The sequence below is a fragment of the Gymnoscopelus microlampas genome, assembly GCF_963454915.1.
Source record: "Gymnoscopelus microlampas genome assembly, chromosome: 1".
NCBI lineage: Eukaryota > Metazoa > Chordata > Actinopteri > Myctophiformes > Myctophidae > Gymnoscopelus > Gymnoscopelus microlampas.
The window spans coordinates 26607562-26630783 of NC_139962.1; the positions used below are offsets into that span (position 1 = coordinate 26607562).

A 23222-nucleotide genomic window follows, 5' to 3' on the forward strand; every position below is an offset into this window, starting at 1 on the left:
GTGATAAGTGTTTTTAGTTTTCATGAGTAATTCTTCATGTGATTTTGGGGCCACTGAAGGGTGTATAAATTGTCTAACGTTTAAAAATGTTTTGCTAGCCGCTGTAGTATATTGTACAAGTGTGAAACATAGTTGAAAGGTCCAGACAAGTACAAGTTCCTTAAGTTGGTTTATTGTATAAAACAGAGCACAGAGTACAGGAGTCAGCCTTGCTGCATGGTGTAGCCGTTGGAAGGGGCCGCGTACCAAGAGCAAGAGCCAGAGCAAGAGCCAGGTTTCTTTGTCCTCACAGTATTTATATCTAGACTTCACATGTGTGTCTATGCACTTGCATAAGTTGCCTTCGTGTGTGTGTTGGATGTGCACAAAGCTAGGTGTGTGTGCTGCCTACAGTACATCTCTTGTGTGTGTGTGTGTGTGTGTGTGTGTGTGTGTGTGTGTGTGTGTGTGTGTGCGCGCGCTATGCATCTAACGTAAACAGAGGAATGGTACGGGGATCTGGATGAACTCCAGATGTTTGTAAGTGAGCCTGAGTCAGTCATTAATTGTACCTGTCACTACTCTGGCTGGAATGTACTTATGTACATCGTGAGGCCTTCTACTAAAGACAGTGTGTGTCACCAGTGTCCAGATCGTACAACGTTTCAGGCAATTTAAAGTTGATTGGTAGTGACTTTTTTTTTGGTCCCTAACACTCATCGAGCTCTGGACTTAATCATTTTTTTTCCGTTTCGGTAGTGACACTACCGAAACGAAAAAAAAAATGTTCCCCCAAAAACCTGTTAGGAGCACGTTTCAGGCAATTTAAAGCTGATTGGTAGTGATTTTTTTGTGATTTTTTTTTTTCCGTTTCGGTAGTGACGAAAAGTGACGAGTGACGAAAACAGAAAAAAAATTGTTCCCCCAAAAACCTGTTAGGAGCACGTTTCAGGCAATTTAAAGCTGATTGGTAGGGATTTTTTTGTGATTTTTTTTTTTCGTTTCGGTAGTGACGAAAAGTGACGAGTGACGAAAACAGAAAAAAAAATGTTCCCCCAAAAACCTGTTAGGAGCACGTTTCAGGCAATTTAAAGCTGATTGGTAGTGATTTTTTTGTGAATTTTTTTTCCCGTTTCGGTAGTGACGAAAAGTAACGAGTGACGAAAACAGAAAAAAAATTGTTCCCCCAAAAACCTGTTAGGAGCACGTTTCAGGCAATTTAAAGCTGATTGGTAGTGATTTTTCTGTGATTTTTTTTTTCCGTTTCGGTAGTGACGAAAAGTGACGAGTGACGAAAACAGAAAAATAATTGTTCCCCCAAAAGTGACGAGTGACGAAAACAGAAAAAAAAATGTTCCCCCAAAAACCTGTTAGGAGCACGTTTCAGGCAATTTAAAGCTGATTGGTAGTGATTTGTTTGTGAATTTTTTTTTCCGTTTCGGTAGTGACGAAAAGTGACGAGTGACGAAAACAGAAAAAAAATTGTTCCCCCAAAAACCTGTTAGGAGCACGTTTCAGGCAATTTAAAGCTGATTGGTAGTGATTTTTTTTTTCCGTTTCGGTAGTGACAAAAAGTGACGAGTGACGAAAACATAAAAAGAATTGTTCCCCCAATAACCTGTTAGGAGCACGTTTCAGGCTATTTAAAGCTGATTGGTGGTGACTTTTTTGTGAATTCTTTTTTTCCGTTTCGGTAGTGACGAAAAGTGACGAAAACAGAAAAAAAATTGTTCCCCCAAAAACCTGTTAGGAGCACGTTTCAGGCAATTTAAAGCTGATTGGTAGTGATTTTTTTGTGATTTTTTTTTTCCGTATCGGTATTGACGAAAAGTGACGAGTGACGAAAACAGAAAAAAAAATGTTCCCCCAAAAACCTGTTAGGAGCATGTTTCAGGCAATTTAAAGCTGATTGGTAGTGATTTTTTTGTGAATTTCTTTTCCCGTTTCGGTAGTGACGAAAAGTGACGAGTGACGAAAACAGAAAAAAAATTGTTCCCCCAAAAACCTGTTAGGAGCACGTTTCAGGCAATTTAAAGCTGATTGGTAGTGATTTTTTTGTGATTTTTTTTTCCCGTTTCGGTAGTGAGGAAAAGTGACGAGTGACGAAAACAGAAAAAAAATGGTTCCCCCAAAAACCTGTTAGGAGCACGTTTCAGGCTATTTAAAGCTGATTGGTGGTGACTTTTTTGTGAATTCTTTTTTTCCGTTTCGGTAGTGACGAAAAGTGACGAGTGACTTAAACAGAAAAAAAATTGTTCCCCCAAAAACCTGTTAGGAGCACGTTTCAGGCAATTTAAAGCTGATTGGTAGTGATTTTTTTGTGGATTTTTCTTTCCGTTTCGGTAGTGACGAAAAGTGACGAGTGACGAAAACAGAAAAAAAATGTTCCCCCAAAAACCTGTTAGGAGCACGTTTCAGGCAATTTAAAGCTGATTGGTAGTGATTTTTTTGCGATTTTTTTCCCCCCGTTTCGGTAGTGACGACTAGTGACGAGTGACGAAAACAGAAAAAAAAATGTTCCCCCAAAAACCTGTTAGGAGCACGTTTCAGGCAATTTAAAGCTGATTGGTAGTGATTTTTTTGTGATTTTTTTCCCCCGTTTCGGTAGTGACGAAAAGTGACGAGTGACGAAAACAGAAAAAAAATTGTTCCCCCAATAACCTGTTAGGAGCACGTTTCAGGCAATTTAAAGCTGATTGGTAGTGATTTTTCTGTGATTTTTTTTTTCCGTTTCGGTAGTGACGAAAAGTGACGAGTGACGAAAACAGAAAAAAAATTGTTCCCCCAAAAACCTGTTAGGAGCACGTTTCAGGCAATTTAAAGCTGATTGGTAGTGATTTTTTTGTGATTTTTTTCCCCCGTTTCGGTAGTGACGAAAAGTGACGAGTGACGAAAACAGAAAAAAAAATGTTCCCCCAATAACCTGTTAGGAGCACGTTTCAGGCAATTTAAAGCTGATTGGTAGTGATTTTTCTGTGATTTTTTTTCCCCGTTTCGGTAGTGACGAAAAGTGACGAGTGACGAAAACAGAAAAAAAATTGTTCCCCCAAAAACCTGTTAGGAGCACGTTTCAGGCAATTTAAAGCTGATTGGTAGTGATTTTTTTGTGATTTTTTTTTTCCGTTTCGGTAGTGACGAAAAGTGACGAGTGACGAAAACAGAAAAAAAATTGTTCCCCCAATAACCTGTTAGGAGCACGTTTCAGGCAATTTAAAGCTGATTGGTAGTGATTTTTTTGTGATTTTTTTTTTCCGTTTCGGTAGTGACGAAAAGTGACGAGTGACGAAAACAGAAAAAAAATTGTTCCCCCAAAAACCTGTAAGGAGCACGTTTCAGGCAATTTAAAGCTGATTGGTAGTGATTTTTCTGTGAATTTTTTTTCCCGTTTCGGTAGTGACGAAAAGTGACGAGTGACGAAAACAGAAAAAAAATTGTTCCCTCAAAAACCTGTTAGGAGCACGTTTCAGGCAATTTAAAGCTGATTGGTAGTGATTTTTTTGTGATTTTTTTTTTTTCGTTTCGGTAGTGACGAAAAGTGACGAGTGACGAAAACAGAAAAAAAATTGTTCCCCCAAAAACCTGTTAGGAGCACGTTTCAGGCAATTTAAAGCTGATTGGTAGTGATTTTTTTTTTCCGTTTCGGTAGTGACGAAAAGTGACGAGTGACGAAAACAGAAAAAAAAATGTTCCCCCAATAACCTGTTAGGAGCACGTTTCAGGCAATTTAAAGCTGATTGGTAGTGATTTTTTTGTGAATTTTTTTTTCCGTTTCGGTAGTGAGGAAAAGTGACGAGTGACGAAAACAGGAAAAAAATGGTTCCCCCAAAAACCTGTTAGGAGCACGTTTCAGGCTATTTAAAGCTGATTGGTGGTGACTTTTTTGTGAATTCTTTTTTTCCGTTTCGGTAGTGACGAAAAGTGACGAGTGACGAAAACAGAAAAAAAATTGTTCCCCCAAAAACCTGTTAGGAGCACGTTTCAGGCAATTTAAAGCTGATTGGTAGTGATTTTTTTGTGAATTTTTTTTTCCGTTTCGGTAGTGATGAAAAGTGACGAGTGACGAAAACAGAAAAAAAATGTTCCCCCAAAAACCTGTTAGGAGCACGTTTCAGGCAATTTAAAGCTGATTGGTAGTGATTTTTTTGTGAATTTTTTTTTCCGTTTCGGTAGTGACGAAAAGTGACGAGTGACGAAAACAGAAAAAAAAATGGTTCCCCCAAAAACCTGTTAGGAGCACGTTTCAGGCAATTTAAAGCTGATTGGTAGTGATTTTTCTGTGATTTTTTTTTAGGGTTAGGGTTAGGGTTAGGAGAAGAAGAAAAGAAGACAAAGACGACTGGCCTAAAATCCACTTCCCTTACCCCCATATATGGACATGCAGAGTTTCCCCTGAACCAAACCCGTGTTGAGTATCCAAAAGCACTTTATTGGCACCGCACTTTACTTTTGAAGTAGTTGTTGCATAGAACCCCTGGTGACCCAGCCTGCACATTTTGCACAACTTTTACAATTCATTTTATAGTTGTTGTGTAGATTGTTGTTTTGTGTTTAGATTTTTAGGTTTTATTAGTATAGTTGTTTATTTTTGATTGTTTTTATGGCGCAGATGCCACCTGTTTAGGGCTAATAAATGATTTACTTACCTTTGATCCATTGTATCCGTGTCCAGTTCCTCAAGGGATTTCTAAGTGTTTATTCTCAAAACCAAAGTATTGAACTTACCAGTAACTCGAACCTGTGAAGCCTGTGAAAGAAGTAAAGTGTATTCAAAAGGGGACTTTCCCTCTATAACAAAAGTGGCGTAGTCGACAAACAACCAAATTCAGATTGGACTCACAATAATTACGCACCCAGCACTTTATTGTGTATTTATATTTTATTGTTGTGAGTTTGATTCAAATTATTTATTAAAGAGAAGAGTGCAATAGCGCAAGCTAATTGCAAGTCAAATGTGATACAATTACGGCCTTGTTCACACTAACATTCATCGAGCTCTGGACTTAGTAATTTTTTTTCCGTTTCGGTAGTGACACTACCGAAACGAAAAAAAAATTGTTCCCCCAAAAACCTGTTAGGAGTACGTTTCAGGCAATTTAAAGTTGATTGGTAGTGACTTTTTTTGGTCTCTAACATTCATCGAGCTCTGGACTTAGTAATTTTTTTTCCGTTTCGGTAGTGACACAATGATGTCGCTACCGAAACGAAAAAAAAAAAGTTCCCCCAAAAACATGTTAGGAGTACGTTTCAGGCAATTTAAAGTTGATTGGTAGTGACTTTTTTTTTGGTCCCTAACATTCATCGAGCTCTGGACTTAGTCATTTTTTTTCCGTTTCGGTAGTGACACAATGGTGTCACAACCGAAACGGGAAAAAAAATTGTTCCCCCAAGAACCTGTTAGGAGTACGTTTCAGGCAATTTAAAGTTGATTGGTAGTGACTTTTTTTTTGGTCCCTAACATTCATCGAGCTCTGGACTTAGTCATTTCTTTTTCCGTTTCGGTAGTGACACAATGGTGTCACTACCAAAACGAAAAAAACAAAACAAATGTTCCCCCAAAAACCTGTTAGGAGCACGTTTCAGGCAATTTAAAGTTGATTGGTTTTTTTCGTTTCGGTAGTGACACCATTGTGTCACTACCGAAACGAAGTTAAATCCGAAAAAATCACTAAGTGTGGAGGGCAAAATCGTCCCCCCGAAAACCTGTTAGGAGTACGTTTCAGGCAAGTTAGAGTTGATTGGTAGTACTTTGTAGTGACATTTTTTTTTGTCCCTAACATTCATCGAGCTCTGGACTTAGTAAATTCACCATTGGGTCACTACCGAAACGAAAGTTGGTCCCTACCGAAACGAAAGTTAAATCCGAAAAAATCACTAAGTGTGGAGGCCAAAATCGTCCCCCCGAAAACCTGTTAGGAGTACGTTTCAGGCAATTTAGAGTTGATTGGTAGTACTTTGTAGTGACATTTTTTTGGGTCCCTAACATTCATCGAGCTCTGGACTTAGTAAATTCACCATTGGGTCACTACCGAAACGAAAGTTGGTCCCTACCGAAACGAAAGTTAAATCCGAAAAAATCACTAAGTTTGGAGGCCAAAATCGTCCCCCCGAAAACCTGTTAGGAGTACGTTTCAGGCAATTTAGAGTTGATTGGTAGTACTTTGTAGTGACATTTTGTTTTGTCCCTAACATTCATCGAGCTCTGGACTTAGTAAATTCACCATTGGGTCACTACCGAAACAAAAGTTGGTCCCTACCGAAACGAAAGTTAAATCCGAAAAAATCACTAAGTGTGGAGGGCAAAATCGTCCCCCCGAAAACCTGTTAGGAGTACGTTTCAGGCAATTTAGAGTTGATTGGTAGTACTTTGTAGTGAATTTTTTTTGGGTCCCTAACATTCATCGAGCTTTGGACTTAGTAAATTCACCATTGGGTCACTACCGAAACGAAAGTTGGTCCCTACCGAAACGAAAGTTAAATCCGAAAAAATCACTAAGTGTGGAGGCCAAAATCGTCCCCCCGAAAACCTGTTAGGAGTACGTTTCAGGCAATTTAGAGTTGATTGGTAGTGCTTTGTAGTGACATTTTTTTTTGTCTCTAACATTCATCGAGCTCTGGACTTAGTAAATTCACCATTGGGTCACTACCGAAACAAAAGTTTAATCCGAAAAAATCACTAAGTGTGGAGTCCAAAATCGTCCCCCGAAAACCTGTTAGGAGTACGTTTCAGGCAATTTATAGTTGATTGGTAGTACTTTGTAGTGACACTTTTTTTGGTCCCTAACATTCAAATGTATTTTTTCACCATTGGGTCACTACCGAAACTCTGGACATGACTAATTCCTGGAACTGGTAGTTCCAGGAACGTCAGGTACGCCGTTCCTGGTAGTACCTGATGGTAGTTTGATACGGTCGTTTGGGTAGCACTTTACAATAATGACCCGTTATAAAGCATTTATAAACGTTTATAAGCAGTTTGTAGACTATTAACAAATCATTAACAACCTGTTTGTTGACATTTGTAAATGATTACTAAAACCTTTATAACTACAGTTACAAATCATTTGTAAAGTATTAGTAAGTAGTGAACTATTCATGAATAAGCCATTTATATACATCTGTAAAAGATTATTAAATCATTTGTAACGACCCATTCTAAAGCATTTATAAACGTTTATAAGCAGTTTGTAGACTATTAACAAATCATTAACAACCTGTTTATTGACATTCGTAAATGATTACTAAAACCTTTATAACTACGGTTACAAATCATCTATAAAGGTATTAGTAACTATTCATGAATAAGCCATGTATAATACATCTGTAAATGATTATTAAATCATTTGTAACTGATGTTACATAATATATACAAGCTATTGGTAGCTTGTTCATGTTTAACATATGCTTTGTTAAACATTCCTAAAGTATCTATACATCCTTAGTACATGTTATTATGTGCCCTATAGTAAAGTGAAGACAGTTCATCATTTACAACTGTCTGTTAAAGGAGAATTCCTGTCATTTTAAGTGTTAAGTTTGATGTGTGTCAAATCACTTACCAACGTAGGAATGAAAATCGCGTAACTCCACAGAGCCCCCTATCGACCCCCACCGTTGTCATTATAGGAGGATATAGGATAGCCCAAATTCGCCTATTTTAACCAATGCAAAGTCTTTTTTTTTGCTTCTAGTACTCATTGTTGAGTCCCATGATAATGTAACAGGCGCTAAAACTCCCGACAAGCTAACGGCTAATAACAGAACGAGCTAATGCTGGTTGCTGGTTTCTCTCCCGACCTGGCAACCTGGGGCTGCCATGCAGAGAGATAAGCAGCCCCAGCGTTAGCTCGTTTGTTATTAGCCGTTAGCTTGTCGGGAGTTTTAGCACCTGTTACATTATCATGGGACTCAACAATGAGTACTAGAAGCAAAAAAACAGACTTCGCATTGGTTAAAATAGGCGAATTTGGGCTATCCTATATCCTCCTATAATGACAACGGTGGGGGTCGATAGGGGGCTCTGTGGAGTTACGCGATTTTCATTCCTACGTTGGTAAGTGATTTGACACACATCAAACATAACACTTAAAATGACCGGAATTCTCCTTTAATGTGTTTGTTCATGTTTAACATGCTTTGTAAAACATTCCTAAAATATCTATAAATCCTTTGTACATGTTATTATGTGCCCTACAGTAAAGTGAAGACAGTTCATCATTTATGACTGTCTGTTAATGTGGACTTTCTCCTTACCTGTTGCAAACTACCTGGCTTTCATGAATGCAGACACCAAACAATTACTAGAATTATCATTCATGTTAAGCAAATGATGCGTAAGACATTCGTAAAGAGTATGTAAACCATTTGTGGTGTTAGGGACCAAAAAAGTCACTACAAAGTACTACCAATCAACTCTAAATTGCCTGAAACGTACTCCTAACAGGTTTTTGGGGGGACGATTTTGGCCTCCACACTTAGTGATTATTTCGGATTTAACTTTCGTTTCGGTGGTGACCAACTTTCGTTTCGGTAGTTTGATTACAAAATGTAAGTTGTGTAAAAAATAATCTGACTATACTAAGTTGTTATTTGTTTGTTTAAGTCAGGCTATACTCTACTCAGAGTCATAAGTTTACAAAATGTACTAAAGTACAGTGAACGTCTGTGCGGTTTGTCTTCATCACTGAAAATAACGTACATGTAAACTGATGTCATGTGCAGTTGGGGTGAAGAAACACAACCATTTCACTCCTAATAATACCTATTTGATTTGACATCCTGACTTGCTGCTGTAGCTGAGGCTTGAACCTGTTACCTGCGGCTCACTAGTCAGTGACTCTATCCATTCACCTACAGCTGTTTCCTTGGAATCTGTGGTTCTGAAACTTTTTGTTGTCAACCCCCCAAATTGACATGTATTTGGGCAGTGGACCCCAATGTGAAAAGATGTAGTGTCAGGGCCCCCCATGAAAAAGATTTATATTTATGCTGTAACACATTTTTTTTAAAGTTATTTGTCTTGTTTGTTGTTCAAGTCAAAGCACCAGGAAGGCTGTACTTGTCAGCCATCTGTTAGCTCAATGGGTTGAGACGCAGTATTCATGATCCAGAGGCCATGAGTTCAAATCCCATTGATGTCTTTCCTATGATTCTTTCCTTTGCAGACTGGCTTCCAGAAGATCAACTGAAAACTACCAGGAAGGCTATATTTGTCATCCAACTGTTAGCTCAATGGGTTGAGACACAGTATACATGATCCAGAGGCCATGAGTTCAAATCCCATTGATGTCTTTCCTATGATTCTTTCCTTTGCAGACTGGCTTCCAGAAGATCAACTGAAAACTACCAGGAAGGCTGTACTTGTCAGCCATCTGTTAGCTCAATGGGTTGAGACGCAGTATTCATGATCCAGAGGCCATGAATTCAAATCCCATTGATGTCTTTCCTATGATTCTTTCCTTTGCAGACTGGCTTCCAGAAGATCAACTGAAAACTACCAGGAAGGCTGTATTTGTCATCCAACTGTTAGCTCAATGGGTTGAGACGCAGTATACATGATCCAGAGGCCATGAGTTCAAATCCCATTGATGTCTTTCCTATGATTCTTTCCTTTGCAGACTGGCTTCCAGAAGATCAACTGAAAACTACCATTAAGGCTGTACTTGTCAGCCATCTGTTAGCTCAATGGGTTGAGACGCAGTATACATGATCCAGAGGCCATGAGTTCAAATCCCATTGATGTCTTTCCTATGATTCTTTCCTTTGCAGACTGGCTCCCAGAAGATCAACTGAAAACTACCAGGAAGGCTGTACTTGTCAGCCATCTGTTAGCTCAATGGGTTGAGACGCAGTATTCATGATCCAGAGGCCATGAGTTCAAATCCCATTGATGTCTTTCCTATGATTCTTTCCTTTGCAGACTGGCTTCCAGAAGATCAACTGAAAACTACCAGGAAGGCTGTACTTGTCAGCCATCTGTTAACTCAATGGGTTGAGACGCAGTATACATGATCCAGAGGCCAAGAGTTCAAATCGCACTGGTGTCTTTACTGTGATGCTTCCCTTTGCAGACTAACTTCTAGAAAAACAAGTTAAAACCACCAGAAAACCTGTAACTCTCAGCCAACAGCATAGCTCGACTGGTAGAGCGTCTGTCCAATAACATGACTTGACTTGACTTGAGTGGGTTCGATTCCCACTCGAGTCAAGTGTCCCCGGTAACTTGGGGCAACGGATAAATTGACTGATATCCTTAGTGATGCTTCCCTTTGCAGACTAACTTCTAGAAAAACAAGTTAAAACCACCAGGAAACCTGTAACTCTCAGCCAACAGCATAGCTCAACTGGTAGAGCGTCTGTCCAATAACATGACTTGACTTGACTTGAGTGGGTTCGATTCCCACTCGAGTCAAGTGTCCCCGTTAACTTGGGGTAACGGATAAATTGACTGATATCCTTAGTGATGCTTCCCTTTGCAGACTAACTTCTAAAAAAACAAGTTAAAACCACCAGGAAACCTGTAACTCTCAGCCTACAGCATAGCTCAACTGGTAGAGCATCTGTCCAATAACATGACTTGACTTGACTTGAGTGGGTTCGATTCCCACTTGAGTCAAGTGTCCCCGGTATCTTGGGGCAACGGATAAATTGACTGATATCCTTAGTGATGCTTCCCTTTGCAGACTAACTTCTAGAAAACAAGTTAAAACAAGCAGGAAACCTGTAACTCTCAGCCAACAGCATAGCTCGACTGGTAGAGTGTCTGTCCAATAACATGAATTGACTTGACTTGAGTGGGTTCGATTCCCGCTCGAGTCAAGTGTCCCAGTTAACTTAGGGTTACAAGTTATTCTACGGATATCAGTCAATTTATCCGTTGCCCCAAGTTACCGGGGACACTTGCCTCGAGTGGGAATCGAACCCACTCAAGTCAAGTCAAGTCAAGTTATTGAACAGACGCTCTACCAGTTGAGCTAAGCTGTTGGCTGAGAGTTACAGGTTTCCTGGTGGTTTTAACTTGTTTTTCTAGAAGTTATTCTGCAAATATCAGTCAATTTATCCGTTGCCCCAAGTTACCGGGGACACATGACTCGGAGTGGGAATCGAACCCACTCAAGTCAGGTCAAGTCATGTTATTGGACAGACGCTCTACCAGTTGAGCTAAGCTGTTGGCTGAGAGTTACAGGTTTCCTGGTGGTTTTAACTTGTTTTTCTAGAAGTTAGTCTGCAAAGGGAAGCATCACTAAAGATATCAGTCAATTTATCCATTGCCTCAAGTTACCGGGGACACTTGACTCGAGTGGGAATCGAACCCACTCAAGTCAAGTCAAGTCATGTTATTGGACAGACGCTCTACCAGTCGAGCTATGCTGTTGGCTGAGAGTTACAGGTTTTCTGGTGGTTTTAACTTGTTTTTCTAGAAGTTAGTCTGCAAAGGAAAGCATCACAGTAAAGACACCAGTGGGATTTGAACTCATGGCCTCTGGATCATGTATACTGCGTCTCAACCCATTGAGCTAACAGATGGCTGACAAGTACAGCCTTCCTCGTAGTTTTCAGTTGATCTTCTGGAAGCCAGTCTGCAAAGGAAAGAATCATAGGAAAGACATCAATGGGATTTGAACTCATGGCCTCTGGATCATGAATACTGCGTCTCAACCCATTGAGCTAACAGATGGCTGACAAGTACAGCCTTCCTGGTAGTTTTTAGTTGATCTTCTGGAAGCCAGTCTGCAAAGGAAATAATCATAGGAAAGACATCAATGGGATTTGAACTCATGGCCTCTGGATCATGAATACTGCGTCTCAACCCATTGAGCTAACAGATGGCTGACAAGTACAGCCTTCCTGGTAGTTTTCAGTTGATCTTCTGGAAGCCAGTCTGCAAAGGAAAGAATCATAGGAAAGACATCAATGGGATTTGAACTCATGGCCTCTGGATCATGTATACTGTGTCTCAACCCATTGACCCATTAAATGCTTTAGAATGGGTCGTTACAAATGATTTAATAATCTTTTACAGATGTATATAAATGGCTTATTCATGAATAGTTCACTACTTACTAATACTTTACAAATGATTTGTAACTGTAGTTATAAAGGTTTTAGTAATCATTTACGAATGTCAACAATCAGGTTGTTAATGATTTGTTAATAGTCTACAAACTACTTATAAACGTTTATAAATGCTTTATAACGGGTCATTATTGTAAAGTGCTACCGTAGTTTGTTATGGCAGTTTGATACAGTAGTTTCATAAGGAACGTAACAGACTACAGCAACCTGCAATCAGCAGACACCGCAGGGAATTGAACCCCATCCTAGTAAACCAGGAGTTCCATACCAGCGTCTTGACTTGCTTCTTGACTTATTTACAATATAGTGTTAAGTCTGTAGACAGACTATCTTCTCATTGTTTTAATTCTAAAGTGACAAGTTATACATTAAAAAAAGTCTGCCATTTTAAAATAAATCTCAAAGGGATATCAAATACTGCTATCAGATGGGGGCCCGTGGTCAAATACATATTAATATTAATTTGGGGGTCTTTGATATGAAAATGTTTGAGAACCACTGGTTTAAATAACCTTTAGAAAGGAAGCCCAAATAAGCAACTACAGTTTAGAAACAAGCCCAGAAAACAAGCCCAGAAAACGTTATAAGCCACTTTGCAAACAAACAAGCCCAAAGTCACTTATAATAAGCAGACATGGCAACACTGATCACAGGTTTTATCAAACCCGGAAGTTATGCAGGAATGCCTACTGAGTGTCAAAAAAATACTTTCTGGCCTTGACAGCCCATGCATCCAAACAGAAAAGTCATATCTGATTGCATTACACAACATTAAACAATGTTAAACTCACTTTGCATGTAGCCTCGGAATCCCAGCCTTTTTTTTTGTTTCAAAAGAAAAAAGACTGGGCGAACGGTGCAGGAACGATGGTCTTAGGACCTTGTTAACTCCTAACCAACCAGAGTGCAGAGGGGCGTCGCTCTAAATTTGATGACGTCAGCCTGCTCCGTGCACAGACCGGGGGGGGGGGGGGGGGGGGGAGGGAGGGGAGGCGGGGACATAGATTGGTGAAGCAATCGGAGGACGCGCACTGCTCCGGCCTTATGGTTTTGGATCCGCCCTTCGAGACCATAGATTGCTCTCGTTCTCTCAGTCTACTTTGCATGTTGCTTTGCCACTCGCTTTGCCACTCCATGTGCCATTCACTTTAAGCATGCGCATACCCTCTATTCCCCGATTGCAAATGAGCCTCCTTTGAAAACAAAGGCGACTTGCTGTGGTTGGCTACAACAGAATAGGGTGAGGGGCTGCTAATGTTGTTATGTTGATTTTTTGTTTTTTTCCCCTGGCGGATCTTGCCCCTACACAGGGGCAAGCAGGGTTTACAGACCGGGCCACGGCCTTGTTGGCCCCAACATACCTCAAAATTGTACTTAAGTACAGTTCTGTGAGTCTGCATGTATGTGTTAGGGGCAGATGAATAATTTTCATAAAACTGCAATAGTTAAAATGTATCTCCTCCTGGGATTTTTGAGTACTTTGCACAAAACTCTTTACACATGAACCTTCGCGACGCGACGTGAGCTTGTAGATCTGCTATTTTCAAATATTTTGTACTTTTACTTTTGGTACTTTAAGTACATTTTGATGCCAACACTTTTGTACTTTTACTCAAGTACATTTTGAATTCTGGACTTTTACTTGTAACAGAGTATTTTTATATTGCAGTACTGTTACTTTTACTTAAGTAAACAATTTGAGTACTTTTTCCACCACTGCACACTGCACACATTTACGAACACACATGCAAAAACGTGTAAATATAATCACAACGCATTATGTTTTCTCACTTTTACACTGATTACACTGCCTGCCTGCCAGCCAGCCAGCCAGCCAGCCAGCCAGACAGACAGACAGACAAACAGACGCTCTACCTCCTGAGCCACTGCCGCCCCCATGTATATTTGTCAATAACACCATCAATCAATGAAAGATCATTTGTATACTTACCAGAGCTGAATCCCACTCCCCATCTGAAGAGTCCATTAAAGAACACAGTGTGTCAATCTGTGTGATGTTCCACATGCTGATGTCATCAGTAGTGGCGTTGCGTGACGCAGGCCCCAGCTCCTGGACTTTCTCTTCTGGGATGAACGACTCACTGACATAGGCCTGACGTTGTGGATAGAGACATATTAGTGGATAGAGACATATTAGACGGGACACCAGATCAGAAATGCAACTGGAATCACTTTATTTGCGATACCTGTTCATTCATGCAATACGTTTACAAGACTTTTATCTTGGTGGTAATGTGGTCAGACAATATTAAATATTATGGTAAAAGGACAACAGCCTCACATGCAAGAATACAATGCAAAATACATTGGAAACAGACTTTCCAAATGTCTTCATGAAGTTATCATTTAATTGGATGAAATAAGCCAGGCGCACAAGAAAATACCAATTGTTGACCACTTAAGCCTTATTATATATTTTGTTTTATATGCTAGTGCTATTTTCAAAAATATCTAGCAGATCTTTAAAGGTAGGGTAATTGATGTTTTTTTTTGTTTTGTTAAAACGTTATACTATATTCTGATAGTAATAATTGCTACAGAGCGTTTGTTCGGTCACAGGGGTCTCTCCAGCTCTTTAGTAAACAGAATTATGTACATTTTCAGGTAGGTGACAACATTTAAGCCAATCAGGAGAGAGTACTGAAAATGCATTTTCTGTTTAATAAAGAGCTGGAGAGACATAGAGACTCATTTTACTGAACAAACACTCTATAGCAACGATTACTATCAGAATATAGAGCTATTTCACACTTATTTTAACAAAAGTAAATCACTTACCCTACCTTTAAGTTTCGCCTGTAATGACATGCCCAAAATAGGCACGCCAGGTTGAAAGTGGTTAATTGAACTCAGACAATCTAAAACATGGACCTTTACTGGTCCATTTGGGGGGATGTTGCTTCATATTCAGTGACCCACCTCTTGCAGCTTGGTGAGAACAATGCTGGCGTACTCCTCTTGGTCCACTTTGTCCAAGATGGCGGCCAGGTTGTGTTTCAAAGTCGTCGCGCTGAGGCAAGAGTTGAACTGTGTCTCGTCGTCGTAGTCGAAGGGGAAGGTCTCGTCGCCGATCGTCACCTGTGTGATTTGTCCCACCGTGCATAATACTTGTATAATGTATAATACTTTTAAGAAGTAGTGAACATAGCGTATCTACATCTACAAGTGCACAACGTTGTGCGTTTGTAAATAAGCTATGTTCCCAGGGAGACATCACATTTATCTTTTTGGTCTCGAGCCAAAACGTTTGGGAACCACTGACTCCACTGAGAGATGACAGCAGGCAGAAATAGGAGCTGAGACTTACTGGTGGATCGTTTTGTCCTGCTGTTCCTAATGGAATGCCTGATGGCTTTCTTCATTCTCCTCTTCTTCCACCTCTTCACTCCATCCCGCCAAAGGACTTTAAGGAATGCCTTCAGGAACTGTTGCTTATTTTCTGCTCGGGCAAAATGAAAACGCCAATCTCAATAAAAGTGATGGACAAACAGACAGACATGACCAAATGCACAAAGCAACAGAAAAGTGGAAATGATGTTAAAGGGATAGTTCACCCCGAAAATGACATTTTTTTCCTATCGATTAGTCACCCCATGGAGACTTGAATTCATAGGAGTGGCATTTGATGACCGGCAGCGGTTCCGGTAGGAGACACAAAGAGTCTCCTTTGTGTCTCCCACCGGAACCGCTGGTCATCAAATTATTGGCTTAGGAATGCGACAAAAACAAAAAAAAAATCCATGAATTCAAGTCTCCATGGGGTGACTAATCGATAGAAACAAAGTATTTTTTTGGGTGAACTATCCCTTTAACAGAGCCAAGGCAATCTATTACTCACTTTATCAAACTTATCGTAGAAGGTCAATGATAAGTACAGTGGCAGAATACCCAGGTTGTTCAAAGTGTCTCTATTCCATGTTGCAGGATCTCTGGGTGCACAAAAACATTTAATACGGTATTTCAGTTGTCATTGAAAAACAAAAAACATCATCAACGTTCAAATTGTCGGAGGTTACTTTTCAGCAAATGGGGAAAATAACCTGTTATCCATTGGATCCCATGTAGTTGTTTGTCGTATGCTCTTGTTGATACTTTTCACTTATTAAATATTTTTAAATCCCACAGGCAGACTGGTGACCCTATTTTGGGCATTTTATTATCAGTGGTGTAAATTAACTAAGTGCATGTACTCAAGTACTGTACATAAGTACAATTCTGAGGTATTTTTTACTTTACTGGAGTATTTCCAATTTTCAGTACTTTTACTTCTACTTCACTACATCTCAGAGGCAAATATAAATAATAAATCATTATTATTTGAAAACTTTAGCCACAAGTTACTTTGTAGATTTTGATTATTATTACAAAACCACTTCAGCCCTATATACATTTCGCCTATTTGAAAATAGCTGATCAACAAGTTCACAATGCATATTGTGAGCTTGTAGATCTGCTATTTTCAAAATATTTTTATGCATTTTATAGACTTGAAAAACATTCTGCATAATGAGTACTTGAACTACTTTTGGTACTTTAAGTATATTTTGATGCCAATACTTTTGTACTTTTACTCAAGTCAATTATGATTACCGGACTTTTACTTGTAACAGAGTGTTTCTACATTGCTGTATTGATACTTTTACTTATTGTAAGTAAAAAGTTTGAATACTTTTTCCACCACTGCTAATAACTGAACTGTGCTTGTCGTTGCTTACCCGTATGTCGTTGTCCCTGACAACAGGAGGGTTTCCATGGCAGCCGCTCGATTTGTGTTGATATTTGGGCAGTTCTTTAGTTTCTCCAGGATGGATGAGTGAGAATTCGTAATATAAGCCGCACCAATCTTACAGCACATGTTACCCAAAACTGATGTTATCCTCTGTCAAGGTTGTGGTTGTTATACCCTAAGACAGAAAAAAAAGGGAAAAAAAATATGAATAAACTTAAGCACATGAAATCTGTGAAAATAGCAGATCTACAAGCTCATAGATCGATTTTGTGTACAGGGAAAAAAATAGGCGGCCTAATATAGACCCCTGGGGGACTCTGGTCAATGAAGTGGTTAAAGGTTTCGGTTCATTCATGAAAATAATTTGAAAAAATTTGACATCAGAACTATTAGTATCACAGCATTGAAATTGGACTGTAAGCTATCTATATTGTCCTGTATAACTGTTATATGTTAGTTATAATGTGAAGGTTTGAAGATCATCTGTACAATGTTCTCCCTGAGATCCAATGTCAGTGGATTTGACTGTCATTATCAGTAATAGTTTAAGACAAGAGACAGACAGACAGGGAGAGGGCAGGATATGAGATTTAACCACTGAAGCCCTATTTTATACGTAATCGAATTATAATGTCACACTCGCAAATCAGCTATTACGTTTTTGAAAATCTTGCAATCCTGTGATGACATGCCCAAAATATACACCAGGTTGAAAGGTTATTAAGTTACTGAAATTGTAGTGTCAAGTACAAACAGTCAAATCAATGTTTTCAGTAAAAATGTTCAGATTGTCCACACTCACTCCAGAGAAGTCACGGTTGAGGTCATAGAAGTCTGTGATGGGGGCGAACAACATGGCGTGTACATGCCAGCCAGCTCAGCTAGGGTCCAGTTCAGCAGGGTCTGGGTCAGAGTCATGCTTCCGATCTCGGATACATTTCTCTGGAGAGCAACAGATAGATAGGAATGTCAGGGTCAGGTTAGCAGATGTAATATGCATAATCATAATAAACTAGTCATATAAAAACAAGTAATTGGCTTCTCATATATGCATATAGTATATGTATGTACGCTGGATGTACCTCACGTGTGAGAGACACAAACTCACTGACGAGGCTCCCAACAGGTCTGAAAGCTCCCATCAACCCATTCACCACCTGCAAGTGTTTCAAAAAGAACAAAATAATATTGTTTAAGGTTATGAAGATTACCATGAACAATCTGGTAAAAGTTTAATTGGATGAAAGAAATGTATAATATTTAAAGCTATGCAACCTCTCTGAAGCTATTCTGTGGTGGTGATGGTGGTGAGTAGGGGCTATGTGAGGTGTATGTGTATCCGGGGGTGGAGGTGGGGGTGGGCCCAGGACCACCGGTCATCAAGCTGTGGAAGACCAGGCTGAGGGTCCCGTTGTCCAGGCCTGCAACCTCAGGCCTCAGTAGCAGCTCAGCCTTCTGTTCTGGAGACAGCAGGTGAAAAACCTCCAACTGCAACCCGGAAGACACGGAGAGAAGGAAGGTCAATTCATAGACAGTGTAGGGGAAGTTACTTTTAATTATTACACATGACTTTCAATTAAAAGTAATCATCGTCTTCACTTGGACCACAATAACAAAGGGTGGGTGTAAAAATGTATCTGTCACCCCCCAGACGTTACGTTTCGCGTCCGGAGGAGCAAGCCGGTAATTCAAACTATACCGTTGACGTTTAATTGTTTTGTTTTAGTTTTTTTATCCCAAGAGAACAGTCGAATAATGACAGTTACAAAAATATAAGCCTGTATTTGGCCTCCCAAAAGATGCATAACAAAGAGGCATCAAATAGAACAAATAGACCAATTCCAATATTTATTTTGTGAACGTGAACACAGCTTCTGAACCATTCCTTAGCTCCATGGTTACTGAACTAAATATTGGACCCAATCGTCACAAGACACACAATATGTACAAGATTTTCATACGAAAATGGCTTTTTTTAGAGACACAACTGAGGAGGAAATCAACTTTGTTATTGACTTTTCTCTATCCCAGCAACACACTCTCGCGAGATTTGGGAAGATATCTGAAGGGTCCATCTGCAGTCTGACGGACAAGACATAGAGGGCGCTTTTAACTCTATTTTTTTGGTCCCTTTTAACTCTATGCTCTTCATCAATCATTATGGACATATTAAACGTGTGTTCCGATGCTCAATAATATAATTTTCCATTATTAACTGTCTTGGTTGATGGGGTATGATTTGGGAATCATGACATTTTGCTAAACATTTGTGGTAAAATATATACCATATAAATAAAAGGCCCTGTTACAATGTTGAGCAGAAACAGGAGCACATCTAGCATAAGACTGAACTAGAATTTTCACAATTCAGGGCAATTGCAAAGTGTGGTTGCGCCGACGCAGAGTTCTGGGTTGCGGCCATGGGGGTCCAAGGAATCCATCGTCACATAGTAGTTCACAGTCCAGTCCCCAGTGGTGTTGAAGATCTCAAAATAAATTATTGTTAAAGCAAACTTGCCTCTTTTTTTTTTACCTTATTGTTCTGATCTGAGATATTGTGAGGAGACAATACCCTGTGTATATAGAGTAAATGGCATATCTGCTATTTGCAAACAAGTTGTAAATACTCAGAAGACATTTCACGTTTTCCTTATATTATGATGTCATGTTTTGTGAGTATAAGATTCAGCACCTATTTTCCCCAGCCTGATAATAGATATTAAATACCTTGTAATGTACTTGGGAATGTCTCACCATATAATACATGTGGAACCATTACTATACTTGTTGACCTGGCTAGTAGCTGGGTTGAAGCCATAACATTTTGTATATTGTAAAATAGATACTCCCCAGCATATCAGGCACATCAATGTTACTGAATGGCGTCAATACCACAATGAAAAACTATTGTTTAGCCTACATTGTGACAGACTTGTCATCACCAGGCAGGAGTTTTGGTTAAGCTCTAATGTCCATGTAGATTGCTTCAAAGTTTTACACACAGTAGAGGGATTGAAGTCCATTTTGTCCAGCAGGCAGAGATTATAGTCTGACAACACTTTCAATTACAAGCTTTGACTCTTGCATGGATCAAACCGTTAAGTGGATAAGTTGGTCAAATAAATTAAAACACCAGATTGTTTTTTTTAAAACCGGGACTGCGAGGAGTTGCGCCCCACAGTCCGCTATCAGCATAGTAAAGCCAACCATGGAGTACAAAGTCATCCCAAATCCTATACTTCCAGCGGCGGGAGTCCGCAGGAGCATCGCGGCGGTCGGTGGTGCTGGTCCTCCTTCTGGAGGACACCATGACGACAGGACCTCAAACCCTGGGATTGCCCCAGGGAGGGTCCTGTCCGATCACAGCACCCCGTCCAATGCACTCATGCGTTGTCGGAGACCATTCGTAATGGGAACCTTCAATGCATGCACAGCGAGAGAAGAAGCAAGGTTGACAGAACTAGCACACTGTGCTGAGGAACGGGGAGTGGAGATCCTGGGGATCCAGGAACACAGGAGAGTGCACACTGACGACCGGATCGTGTACCGCAGAGTGGAGAGATGCATGTTCATCTCGGCATCAGCGTGGCGAAACGAGGCCCAGGCCGCAACAGGCGGTGTAGGGTTAATGCTGGGTTCTCGGGCGCGTAAGGCTCTCCGTTGGGTTCACTACCACACCAACAGGATCCTGATCGCAGAGTTTTCGGGCAATCCAGTAACAACAGTGATAGTCGTGTACTCGCCCACCAACGTGGCACCACCTAAGGACGTGGAGGACTTCTTTGAGGACCTGGTAACAGCGGTCCGAGACGTCCCAGCCCACAACTTCCTGGCAATCCTTGGGGACTTCAACGCAAGGCTTGGACCAGAGGACACACCCTTCCCTTACCACGACTCTACTAACCGCAATGGCGCCTACCTCACTGCCTTCCTCACAGAACACGAGCTACTGGCGGCAAATACCATCTTCCGGAAGAGGATAGGAAAGAGGTGGACCTTCCGAGACAGAGCCACTGGTACGCTGAGACAGTTGGATTACATCCTTGTGAGGAAGAAGTGGAGGAACTCCATTATGAATGCAGAACCATACTCCACATTCAGTACTGTGGGCTCAGACCACTGAGTGGTCTCAATGAAGGTGCGTCTGAGCCTCAGGGTCCCCAAACCAAGCCCCAGGATCCGGTATAACTGGAAAGCACTCTCCAGCGACCCTGGCCTCCAAACCAGGTACACAGAGGAGGTGAGGAAGCGATTCCAGCAGCTGGATATGGGTGTGGATCCCAGCAGCGAATACATGCGTTTCGTTGCTGCCAACGAGGAGGCGACCAAACTGTGTGTACCCATGATGGAGAGAGTCCGTACTTCCCTGCGATCCAAGCACCCAGGGGTGGTAGCGGCACGGCGGAAGATGGAGGAAGCCCGTCTCATATTTGAGAAGGAGCCAACTGTGGAGAGACGTATGGAGCTGAATGAAGCCAAGCATCTTCTGTTCAACACATACGACACCATCAAAGGGGAGGAGCTGATGGAGAAAGTGCAGAGAGTGCAGGAAGCGCAGGGTGACCAGAAATATGGAGAGGCCTGGAGGGTCATCAACGAGATGACTGGGAGGAAGAGGACCAAGGAGGGACAGGTCGAGGGACACAGCCCTGAGGAGAGGGTAAAGACCTGGTTCAGCCACTTCCAGAGGCTGCTAGGAGAGTCGGCAGAAGCAGTTGCGGAAGATGTGCCGCCAGTCCTCCCGGACCTGGAAATCGATGATGGTCCCTTCACGCCTGGGGAGCTCGCCAGGGCGAAAACCACAGTGAAAGTGGGAAAAAGTCCCGGTCCAGATGGCATTCCCCCAGAGGTCCTGAAGAACTGTGATCTCGACGACATCATTCTAGAGTTCTGTAACCTTGCTCTGTTGCATCGGCTGCCTGACATGTGGTCTCTGTCAAACATCATCCCAGTGCCCAAATCCGGGGACCTCTCAAAGCCGGACAACTACCGAGGCATCAGTCTGACATGCATCATTGCTAAAGTTTACAACCGCATGATCCTAAACAGGGTCCGGCAAGCAATTGACCCTCACCTGAGGGAGAATCAGAACGGCTTCCGAGAGGGGCGAACTACAACTGCTCAGATCTTGGCACTTAGGAGAATGATTGAGGAGGTAAAGAGGGACAACCTGACTGCAGTCCTATGCTTTATAGACTTCAAAAAGGCATTCGACTCGATCCACCGAGGCATGATGGTGAAAATCCTGAAGGCATACCGGATTCCTCCCAACCTACTCCGAGCAATAGAGTCCATGTACGCAGGAACAAGGGCCAAGGTGGTGACCCCAGACGGCAACAGCGAGGAGTTTGACATCCTGGCTGGGGTTATGCAAGGGGATACACTAGCCCCCTTTCTCTTCATTATAGTCCTCGATTATGCGCTCAGGAAAGCAATCAGTGGGCGAGAGCAGGAACTTGGCTTCACACTAACGCCAAGGAAGTCGAGGCGACACCCCGCAGTGGTCCTCACAGACCTTGACTATGCGGATGACATCAGTTTGCTCTCTGACAACGTGGAACAAGCACAAGAACTACTGAACAGGGTAGAGCTAGAGTGCGCCAAGGTCGGCCTCAGGCTAAACGCCAAGAAAACTGAGGTCCTCACCTACAACGTTCCACCAGAACATCAACCTCTGACTACAACAGGAGGCACTGTGCTGAAAGAAGTCGAGGACTTCAAATACCTGGGCGCATGGGTCAACTCAACTGAGCAAGATCTTAAAGTGAGGAAGGCACTTGCATGGAGGGCCCTGAATGGCATGACCAGTGTATGGAACTCCAATCTCCCCCGCCAAATCAAACTCAGCTTCTTCTACGCGACAGTAGAGTCCGTTCTTCTCTATGGCAGTGAATGCTGGACCCTGAAACCAGCCCTTGAGAAGTCCCTGGACGGGTGCTACACCAGGATGCTGCGTGCAGTGCTTAACATCAGCAAGAGTGTGCATATTACCAACAGAATCCTGTATGAGGGAATACCAAGGGTGAGCGAGAAGATTGCTGTAAGGAGAATGAGACTAGCAGGACACTGCCAAAGGCACCGAGAGCTGCCAGCCAGCAAACTGGTGCTGTGGGAACCAACACATGGGCACCGGTCAAGAGGACGCCCCACACTAACATACGTGGACACGCTAAAGAAGGATGCAGGAGCCCATAGCACCAATGAGCTGGCCAGATGTATGGAGAATCGGGATGACTGGAAGCAACGATGGAGGGCTCGTCTGAGGACGACCTAGAGAGAGATTGTAGAAGGCAAAAATTATTGTCAGTTAAACAAACAACTTTTGTGTATTATGTTCATATGTGTATGGGCTTAGGTATTAAGAGATGTTACATTCCAAAGTTTCACTTTTTGTTCAGCTTTAGTAGTGAAGAACCCTTCT

At 41.4% G+C, this 23222-nt stretch overlaps 1 protein-coding gene across 1 annotated transcript; it reads right to left on the minus strand.

Moving 5' to 3' along the window:
• Window positions 1-17599: 17599 nt before the first annotated feature.
• On the minus strand, window positions 17600-19242 carry LOC311043351 (uncharacterized protein; the record flags this gene model as incomplete). The annotated part of the gene is made up of 4 exons (XM_084054568.1): window positions 17600-17743; window positions 17884-17958; window positions 18077-18289; window positions 19201-19242. 4 exons carry the CDS (start codon window positions 19240-19242, stop codon window positions 17600-17602), a joined length of 474 nt encoding a protein of 157 aa, XP_083910694.1.
• Between the last annotated feature and the right edge of the window lie 3980 nt (window positions 19243-23222).